Genomic DNA, 10,824 nt, shown 5'->3' with positions numbered 1-10,824 from the left:
CCCAGCTGCGCCGAGCTCTCCTGGGGGCGGCGACGCAGCACCACGGCCTCTCCCCACTGGCACGTCAGCACAGCCCTCAGAGGCCCCACCACGGACTAGCTGCAGGCAGCCACCCGGAGTGCACCTCCCTCCCAAGACGACGGAGGCTCTCCGCTGCAGAAGCGGCGGCACCAAGGAAGGGGGGCTTCTCCTGGGCGGCTGCCGCCCCAGCCCAGCCCCAGCCCCATGCAGCTCGCACCCCGGGAGCACCCTGCTGGGCTGCCTCCGGCCACCACGCGCCCCACTGGAGGCGCACAAGCTCACACGGCATCCCTTGTCCAGGCTTCCTTTATTCGTATCGGCGTGTAGAGCTGCTTTGCCAGCCATAAAGCCAAGGGGCCGGTGGGGGGAAGCCCGCCTCTGGCGCGCCAGGCAAGGCCCCGCACCTTCCAGGGGGCTCTCCAGGGGCGCACAGCAGAAACAAGCAGAGGCCCAGCCCCACGCCTGCCAGAAACCTCCTCCCCTCCCCCTCCCGCTTCCTGATCCCCAAGACTGGGGGGCAGCCACCAGCAGAATTCGGGAGGGCTGCAGGGCCTCCTGTGGTTTGGGGGCAGGCGCCCAAGAGCCTCAACACAGTGGTCCCCAAAAGCGGTTGGGGGTGCAAGTCCCGTCTCCCCTTGATCCCAGGCCCCACATGTTGGCCCCTGCGAGGCTGAGAATCGCTTCTGAAGGCACGGCAGCTGCGGGGCGCAGAGGGCTCAGGATCCCGGCTGTGTCATCACCCCACTCCGCAGGCCTGTGGGCAGAAGAGGCGCATCAGACCGAGCTGCGGCGGCCCTGAAGAGCAGGCGGGGGGGAGCGATGGCGTGGGAAGAGCCCTCCCCGGAAGGGCAGGCGGCCAGCCTCTCCCCACTTAGCAGCCCAAGCGCAGTGGGGGGCCGGCGGGCGAGGGTCTGCAGGCGTCTGGAACCATACTCACATAAGAGGAAGTGGCGCAGGTTCTGCTTCGAGCCCCCGGAGAGCAGGTAGGCCCACACTGCTGCCGCTGCCATGATCAGGTAGGCGGGGAGGAGGCTGCCCACGTAAAACGGATTCCAGAAGGTCTGCGGAGAGCAAGAGACGCTGGCTGCGCACAACAGGCGGCACACAAGTGCTTCAGGCAGACAGACACGCAGCTTGCAGCAGCAGCGGCGGCATCTGGGGGAGGCCCCCCACTTCTGGGCTCTGCCGGCACCACAGCAGCCCAGGGAGCTCCCCCCCACTCCCGCTTGGGCTGCTCCGTCCACCCCAACCGTCAGGTCAGCTGCTTCAGCCATCCTCAGGAGAGTGGGGAGAAAGAAAAGCTCTTCTGTTCTTCGGGCTTTTACCCTGTCGGTCTTAAACGCAGCCTTTCTGCTGGCTCTATTAGGACTGATTTGCTCTGCTGCATTGTACTGGCAGCACTGACTTTACTGTTGCATGTATTGTATCAGAAATTGCTTTGAGAGTAGTTTGGCTGAAGAACAATCTACAGTCACGCTAACTGGAAGTGCAGACACGCCTCCCTCCCCCATTTCGTACCCGAGGTGTCCATCCTGCGGGTGCCTACTGGGCTTCCCTCCTCGGCTGGAGAAGCAGCCCTCCCAGTCAGGCCCGCTGTTCCGTTTACAGAGGGACGGAGGCAATTTTCGTTTCTATGCCGTGCCGTGATAGCCTTCAGGCCCGGGCAGCTCCAGACACGCAGCTCGCAACGGCTCCTGCCACCAACCCTTTGCTGAGCGCTGACTGCAGGGCTGCCTACCTCAGCAAAGCCGCTGCCCAACTTTGCACCGACAGGTTTGTAACCAGCTGCGTCGTTCTGGCAGGTCGTTTAACTTGCCCTCTGCCAGAACTCCTGAAGGTACCATGCTGCGTTTCTGACGTGCTCTATTTACTTTCCTGGGCTTCTGCTGGACCAACTTGTTCCTCCGCTAAGAGGAGGAATGGTGTTATTCTGAGCATGACTCCTTCTGCATGATTAACAATAATTTCCTCATTGCTTAGGATGTTCAAATTGATACAAAGAACAAGAAGCTTCCCTTTAAATGATCGCACGCTATTCCCAGGGTGGCTGAGAACGCCGACTACTTGGAACCCCACAGGAAGGGGAGAGCTGATACCCCCATGTGCCGTTTGGGGCCTGCCCAGGGAGACCTTGCTGGCCACTACGGGAAGCAGGCTGCTGTCACGAGACTGGAGACAACGAAGCCTCTCCCACAACACCAGAAGCACGGGGCCGCCTGGGAGGAGGCTTAGGGCAGATGGACGGACGGACGATGGAACTTCTTCGCACGGTGTGTGGTTCAACTATGGAATCCGCTCTTATGGGGAGTGGTGATGGCTGCCAATCCGGATGGGTTTAAAACGGGGTTGGACAGATTCATGAGCAAGTAGCTATCGGTGGCTCCTGGCCTTGCTGGCTATGGGCTACCTGCTTCCCCAGATATGGCATGCCTGCACGCACCAGCCGCTGAGGGGCTGGGCAGGAGGAGCTCTTGCACCCCTCCTGCTGGAGGGATCCTGCGGGCAGCCAGTTGGCCCCCACGTGAACAGAGTGCTGGACTGGATGGGCCCTTGGTCGGACCCAGCAGGGCTGCTCTTACGACTTCTGGGTCTGCTCTGGCTGCAGGGCTCCTCCGATGTTCATACGATCTCTCTTGCAGCTGCAGCATAAGCAGGTCTGCTCAAGGCACGAACTGTACTCTAACCTTCGTTCGGTGTGGGACATTCGGAGAGGCTGAGCACCCGCCAGGCGGGGGCCCGCTTCTTCTGCAGCCGAAAAGAGGGCCACACGTGCTGCATGGCGCCCCCTCCGTTCTGGCCGGCTGGACAGCAAGTCCTCCTGGCATCGCTCCCGCCCCACCGCCCCACGAACCCTCACCTGGGCTTCGGCCATTGGTCCCAGGTGTGCTGACATGGGCAGAGGCCGTCAGGTAACTGGAGAAGAGCTGCAGGCGTGCCTGCCCTGCTGGCCTCTCCCTGCCGCACAGCCTGACACTACTTACGAGGCAAGAGACGACGAGGTGAGCGAGCACAACCGCGCCGACTTCCCACCACCGCCGGGTCTCGCAGCCGTGGAAGAAGATGATTCCCCAGAAGGTGTGCAGAAGGATCATGGCTAGCGTCATAAAGGCTGCAGGACACACGGCTGGTTAGAGGGAACCGGGCGGGGGGCCAGGGACAGGGTGGCGCCTGGGGCCACGGGCGCCTTTACCTGAAGTCAGGAAGTAGAGCTCGGAGTCCCCGTGGATGCCCACCGTGCCCGGTCCAAGGGAGTCTGCCAGCAGGTTGATCATGGAGAAGGCCCCGCTCATGAGCCCGAAGCCTAGGCCAGCCACTGGGGACAGAGCACAGCACTCAGGCCCGGCCTCTGAGCCAGTCCACGCGGCCCCAGACTGGGCGCCCACGAGGCCAAGAGGCTCTTTGGGTGAGGCTGTGGGTCCAGCCCGGGAGCTCCGGCGTGCAGAATGCTCCTGTGCCACTGCACTGCACTGCACTGCACTGCACTCTTGCTCCCAAAGCAAAGGCCCAGAGCACAGAGCCTGCCTCCCGTTGTCGGCTCCTGGCCACTGAACCCAGCCTCGCCTGTAGCGCTGAGTGGCGGCCATGGTTCCCCAGGGTTGCTAGCAGGGGCCCTTCTCAGCTACTCGGAGGTAGCAGGGACTGACCTGGGGGCTTCTGCAGGGGCTGCGCTTCCTCCAACCTGCCTTAGCAGCACCCTGCAAGAACTCAGTCAAAGCAAGCTTCAGGAAGCCCCCCATGGGCAGGAAGGGGGAGCAACAACATCAGAAGCAGGCTGGAAGAACACTGTCCCCAGGCTCCGCTTGGTGGCTCCGCAGTGGAGGCTGCACTTGGGCGAGGGAGGCCCCGGACCAGACCATGGGCAAAGTGGCTCGATGTCCGCTGCCTGTGAGACCACCCAGCTGGCCCTGCTTTCTGGTCTCCCTCGCCAGCATGGTCAGCAGCAGCCAGCCCAGTCCCCGCCAGCCACAAGCTGCCCGACTAGCTTGAAATACCCTGCTTGTCTGAACCAAGGAAGCCCACACCCGTCACCCGAGCCCCTCAGCAGCATCTTTGCACAGGCGCCCTGCTCCACAAGCCACCTTTCCCTCCCTCTCCTCTCCAGAAGCTACACAGGCTTGGAATCCCTGGACACACACAGTGTGCGAGCGTGAGAGACACAGATCCTCTCTGACTGAGTCTCTCAACCTCAAGGAACTGGGGGGGGGGATTCTTCCTCCTCCCACGCCTGTCCCATCAGTCCCCCCCCGCCCCATAAACACACCGTAGGCCATCTGCTGGATGGAAATGGGAGAACAGCCATCGTCACTAAGGGCCAACAGCCCCTCCATCGCCTTCCTGGACAGGAGGGAACAAAGCAAAACAGAAGCATTACAGAATGCGGCAAGGAGCTGGATGGCAGCAGTCAGAATCCTTCCAACATTCACTAGCAGTAACACAGCAAGAGACCTCAGCTTCTGCAACGACTGTGCATGTTTCAGAGAAGCAGCAGCAATGCGGGTGCCGCTCACATTATTCACAAGAAACACCAGGATAGCGCTGAACATCCATTCAGGCGTTCCCTGAAACACTGTACAGCACACGCATACAGAAACATCTGGAGTGACAGGCCCGTCTGAGTTGCTTACACACTGTAAAAGCTCATACAAATCAAGTCGAAATTTAGACACAAATTAAAATTTGATACCACCTTTTAATTTAACGAACGTTTGTACTGATCGAGGTTGTTTAGGATTATTGGGCTTAATTGCTGGAGCATCTTCCTCCGGAGCACATGAGGCTGCACAGCACGTGCCCTGGAGGTTACCTTTTCCCGCTTGCCACTCTTTTGACCTGTGCCAAAACATGCCCATCTTCTGAAAGGAGGTCTCCCTCGTGCAAGCGCAGGAAGTCCTTCCTAAGCCAGTTATAAACCAATTCTGACAAGTGGAAAATACAGGCTTGATCACGACTGAGCCATTTTAGCTTTGCTTGTTAATGAAAGAGTCCAACTCAAGACAGAAACTTTATGTCAAAGTCTTTCACATGTACGCAATTACATTCACACCAAAGGAAATATGCAGCGGTTATTGAGTATTTAAACCTAAGTAGTAACAGCAATAAACATTAATGATAACTAAACCAGTAATGCCGCGTGGCACGAGCAATTGCGCACGTTCTCAGTAAATCAGCAAGGGCATGCCTTCTGCGCCTAGCAGTCATTTTCAGATACTTATTTTGTGTTTAATAGATTTTGCTTGTTATTGTTTTTAGCAAGTTTAACTAGCAATTATAAGCTCTTGCCATTTTTGGTAGAAGAGTGGAGGGCAGCTAAGGGCAACATCCTCAGAGCCAAGCAGAAGGGCGGACTCTGGAACACCGAAGCAACTCGCTGCAAAAGGGACGTAGAGGGAAGGCCGCCCCGTCCCCATCATCTTCAGAGCCACAGAACTGCATCCAAAATGCTGCTCAGGACAGCCACCAGATTTCAGGCATCCAAAACCCATCTCTTTCCAAGACCATTCCCACATTCCACACTGCATGTAAATGAACCAGTTGGTAACCCTGGGAGGCAGGGAAGGGTTAACTGACATGCAGGGTGAATGTGGGAAAATCCCAGGTGCCAGTGCAGCAGGAAGCTGGTACCCAAGTTTGCAGGAGACCAGGAACGATTCTGCTTATTCTGAGCAGGAAACACCAGAAATTATGCCCAAGGAACCCGGAGAGAGTCGCAGTGAGGTGCGAGGACTGGCCGGCACCAGGGGCCTGCGGACCTGGGCCTGGGGGTTATGACGCTCAGGGCGGGGAGAGGCTTGGGGAGCGGCTCTGCTTTTGTTGCCACTGCCCATGCTGAACAACGCTGCTACCCTGCACTGCCTGTGCCTGGGGCAGGTGTCGTATTTTGAGTGCACAGCTGAGGCTAGGATGACTTTCGTTATGTTCTGCTTCCAAGTGCGCCAACGGAGCCTGGGAGCTGGAGATTCTCGGCTGGCTGCAAACCTGCCGTTGCTGCTTCCCAAATTCCCCTTCCCTTACTCCTCTCTCCCTTTCCCCTTTTTATCCCTTTCAGCCGTGTTTTTAGTGCCACTATATTTTATCCTATTAATAAAGCTATTTCCCCCAAAGCTTGGGTTTGGCATATGTGGAACCTGGTGTCTGAACCAGGGCTATGGGACCACAAAGATACTGGTCAAGATTCCAGCCCAGGTGGCCATGGGACTGGGGTATCCTGGTTCGCTTTCCGCTACAATGCATACCTCTAATAAACCCAATTACTGCATTCGATAGGCTAGGTTTGAGCACTCAGAAGCCATCCCTTTCCACATCCATGAAACATCCCAAAAACATAGAAACAGGAAAGCAAAGTGAGTCAGAAGGGGACTCCCAGGCCATCTAGTCTGACCCCAGGCTCCACCTGGGTCCACTCATGTGCATGTCCAGCCTGTCCTTGGACACCCTCCTGGATGGAAGCCCAGTCCATCTCCTAGGGGTCCTAACTGCCAGGCAAGACTTCCTGACATCCAACATGAAGCCTGGTTCCTTGAGCTTTGCCCCACGGGAACGTGTCCTGCCCTCCACGGCAGGGAAGAACAGGCCATGGCCCTCCTCCACCTGACATCCCCTCACATACCTAGAAGTCGCTAAAAGACCCCCTCGGAGTCTCCTCTTCTCCAGGCTGAAAAGGCCCAATACCCTCCATCTCTCCTCACACGCCATCCCTCCCAGCCCGGCTACCATTCTTGTGACCCCGCATGGAACCGATTGCAACCTAGAGATGTCTCTCCCATAATGTGGAGCCCAGCACTGGCCGCATTGCTTCAGCTGTGGGCGTCCCAGAATCGTGTAGAGGAGTATCAGCATCTCCCTATATCTGGAAGCTGAGTGTGGCACTTGCCCTCTTAACCTCCTGCTGGCTCCTGTTCGGCCTGCTGTCAACCAGCACCCCAAGGTCCCTTTCAGAAGTGCTGCTCTCCAGCCACTTGTCCCCCATCCTCTACCAGTGACGCCTTTTCCTGTGTCCCAGGTGCAAGACCTTGCACCCATCCGCACTGAAGGCCCTCCTACGGTTGCCCCCCGCCCACTTCCACAGCCTGCCCAGTTTCTTCTGGCTCTGGATCACCTGCCCATCAGTTGTGGCCACTGCCCCCACTTAGATCTCATCCCTGAATTTAGTCAGCAGGCCGGCTACCCCCTCCTGCAAGGCAATGATAAGAAGGTCGAACAGAACTGGACCCAGAGCTGAGCCCGGGGGACTCCGCTTGTCACCGGCTGCCATCCAGGTGATTCCCCACTGACAGCCACCCTCAGCCTTGCAGCCTGACGACCAGGCCCCAATCCAGTGATGGCGAACCTTTTAGAGACCGAGTGCCCAAACTGCAACCCAAAGCCCACTTATTTATCGTAAAGTGCCAACGCTGCAATAAAACCTGAAAACTGAGGTTTTAGTTTAGAAAAAACAACTCACAGCCTGTCCAAGCAAAAAAATATACAAATATCCTTGGCAGTGCACTGACCGGCCAGGCGAAAGCTCAGACAAAGCAGGGCTAATGAGTCGTGGCCCGTGATGAAATGCTTTCCGAGCATGCGCATGGCCCCTATGTGTGTCGTTATCCGATGCTCGGCTGCTGGGGTGACTTGGCCCACTGTGGAACACGTACCATAGGTTCACCACCACTGCCTAACCCTAATATTGAGCTTAAGTGTCATTGAAAAGAGGGTGATTTTGAAAAAGCCTTCATTAAGTAGCTTTTCCAGCACTGCTCATTATTTCTACCCATTCTAAACACATCCCAACCATCAAAAACATGCCAGGACACCTCGTTTTTCTAACCCTAACCCTACTCTGGTGCACACCCCTAACCCTAATATAGGGCTAAAGTTCCATCGAAAATAATGCAATTTCAAAAAGCCTTCCTTGAGGAGATTTTTGTGCACTGCTCATCATTTATACCCATTCTACACACATCCCAACCATCAAAATCAAGCCAGGACACCTCGTTTTCCTAACCCTAACCCAGTGATGGTGAACCTTTTAGAGACCAAGTGCCCAAACTGCAACCCAAAACCCACTTATTGTAAAGTGCCAACGCGGCAACAAAACCTGAAAACTGAGGGTTTAGTTTAGAAAAACAACTCACAGCTAGTCCAAGCACACACACATATCTCCTTGGCAGCACACTGACCAGCCATGCGAAAGCTCGGACGAGTTGTGGCTAATGAGTCACGGGTCATGATGCCATCGTCTGGCACCGCTACTCCTTTCCGAGCATGCCCATGGCCCCTATGGGTGCTGCTATCCGGTGCTTGGCTGCTGGGGCGATGCTGGGGCGACTTGGCCCGCATGCCGACAGAGTGCCTGGTGTGGCACGCGTGGCACAGGTTCGCCACCACTGCCCTAATCCATCAGACAGTGCATCGATTTATCCCAAAGCTCAATAATTTCTTGACCAAGATATTGTGCAGCACTTTGTCAAAGGCCCTGCTGAAATCCAGGCAAACCACATCCACTGCCTCTCCTGTCTAGCCACTGCGGGACCCTATCACGGAACCCCGCAAGGTTCTTTTGGCAGGATCTGTGTCGAAGGAATCCCTCAATCTTTCCCACACCGCCTCTTTCTGGTCCCCTTCTATCCTGCTCCCTCTCTCATTGCACCCTCCCCCTTCCTTAACATATAGCATTGCACCACTCCCCTTTCCCTCCCTGTCCTTCCTAAGAAGAGCACAGCCTTCTATCTTCCATTTTCATCCACCCCAAAAGAGGAAAAAAATGCCTGAATGGCCACAACAAAGAAATCCCCCCATACACACATACACACTGGCTAGAAGGAAGATCAATATAACCTGAGAGGAAGTCCTGTGGAACTCAATCGGGCTAAGATTTCTGCGCAGATATTGTATGTATGTAGCTTTGCATTCTTAGATCGAAAGAAAAGGATGCCACTGCTCCGCCACTAAGAGGGAGCCTTTTCGAGTTAGAAGAAAAGTGCATTCAGGCCTTCCTGCGTGAGAACCCATTAAAAAATGAAAGGACCTTTGCACTCTCCTCCCACACCTTTTCCAAGAAAAGAGCAATGTCTGTTGTTCAGGAAATGGGGTCACTCTGGTTCCTGACTCACAGCTGAGCAGATCAGAACAGATGAGGAAGCTGCCGCAGCTGGTCAAGGGCCTCCAGGACAGAAGCAGCCATGTCCCCAGGCGGCGAGCGGCCGGGGTATCCCGACGATGGGAGTTCAGCAGGGGAGGTCAAGGGAGAGGCCCCTAACTTTTTTTTTCCTTTTCCCCCCGTAGTTCCTCCCCACACGTAGCTTCCTCCCTGTTGCATGCTCCCATTTCCTGGCTGAACTGTGTTGTTGGAAGACAGGAGAAAGCGCTGGTTGTTACAACAGGCCCCAGACTAGCAGAAAGAGCGGACCAAGAAGGCGCCGCGGTGCTGACCACGTGCAACGTCCGCACGACGTTTGTTTTCTTGGCGAGGGCAACAAGGCCTGCGAGGGCAGCAAGTGCAATCTAGCAGCCACGTCAGAAGAAAGCACTGGAGCAGCGGCTGCCCACCCACAAAACAATAAGAGAAGACGCTGTTTTTAGACAGAGCAGTGGAACTGGAACAACTAAGAGCAGTACAGCGCAAGAAGTACGACAGCGAACGGAGGCAGAGGAAGAGGCTCCTGAGGGAAGGGAGGAGGAGGAGCAGCCTCCCTGGAAACGGGCGACAGGTGCAGGAGAGCTCCAAGAACTAGGCAACGCTCTACACCAGGGCAAGAAGTACAGGCCATCCCATGCAACGCTGAACAAGAGGCTAAAGATCAACCAAGTGGTGGCCATGAGACCCAAGGAACAGTGCTCGTTTGGGGGACTCCCTGCCATGTGGGACGGAAACGCATGTACGTGAGGAAGGCCCACAGACTCAAACAAGCAAGTTGACATAACTGGCAAATTGCCAAGGCTCAGAGAAGCCCCTAACAGGTATCCCTCCCTCCTGATTCATGCCTGAACAAGTGATACCACCAAGCAGAGCGTAGAAGGAAACACAACAGATACGGACGCTGCAGAGAGGAGAGCAAGAACTTGGGGTCCAGATAGTTTTCTCTTCAATCCTTCCAGTTCTTGGAAAATGAATAGACAGGGAAAGAAAAATACTCAAAGTGAATGCCTGGCTATGAAGGTGGCCGTGACATGAGAGAGCTGAATTCTGGGCCCACAGGCTGCACTTCCGGGAAGACGGGCTGCTGGCAAGGGCTGGGCTGCTCCTTGCAAGGACTGGACAGGAGGCATTTGGCCACAGCATGAAGAGGTTTATCAGGAGGGGCTTTAAACTGAATCCCACAGGGGAGGGAGAAGCACACCTGGGCATAACGGCCTATGCACCGAGCCGGGAGACCAGCTCTGACAGTACCCGGTAGCAGTCTTTCAAAAAATGCACGAAGAAAGCGACAGTACAAAGCTCATGATATGCGATGCCCAGCGTATGGGAAAGAAACAGCATGAACTTGACCTCTTAATAGAGGAGGGGGAATACAACCTGATAGGTATTAACTGAAACCTGGTGAGATGACTCCCAGGACTGGAATTCAGCAGCTGAAGGATGTAACTTGTTCAAGAAGAGCAGAAGGAACAGAGCAGGAGGCAGAGTCACACTGTTTAGACATCCATATCTCTGCGCAGAAATACGGGAGGATGAGCTTAGAGGCTCCATCAAGAGGATCTGGACTAATATAAGTGGAGCAGGAATAAAAGGAGCTCAGTGGTTAGACTCTGTTACTGACCAACCAGTCAAGGAGAGGATGAAGATGAAACTTGTGAAAAGCGAATCGCCAGTGTTTCAAGGAG

The 10,824-nt window shown here is 55.7% G+C and overlaps 1 protein-coding gene across 1 annotated transcript; it reads right to left on the bottom strand.

Moving 5' to 3' along the window:
* Nucleotides 1-311: 311 nt before the first annotated feature.
* LOC123030245 (gamma-secretase subunit Aph-1b-like) lies at nucleotides 312-4,384 on the bottom strand. The gene is made up of 5 exons (XM_044444026.1): nucleotides 4,283-4,384; nucleotides 3,212-3,334; nucleotides 3,003-3,130; nucleotides 959-1,082; nucleotides 312-775 (listed from the first exon to the last, which is right to left on the bottom strand). Exons 1-5 carry the CDS (start codon nucleotides 4,347-4,349, stop codon nucleotides 738-740), a joined length of 480 nt encoding a protein of 159 aa, XP_044299961.1. The 5' UTR covers nucleotides 4,350-4,384; the 3' UTR covers nucleotides 312-737.
* Nucleotides 4,385-10,824: the final 6,440 nt, after the last annotated feature.

This window comes from Varanus komodoensis, unplaced genomic scaffold (assembly GCF_004798865.1).
Source record: "Varanus komodoensis strain SLA01 unplaced genomic scaffold, ASM479886v1 scaffold43, whole genome shotgun sequence".
Classification (NCBI taxonomy): Eukaryota; Metazoa; Chordata; class Lepidosauria; order Squamata; family Varanidae; genus Varanus; species Varanus komodoensis.
This window is presented reverse-complemented; position numbering and strand designations above follow the sequence as displayed.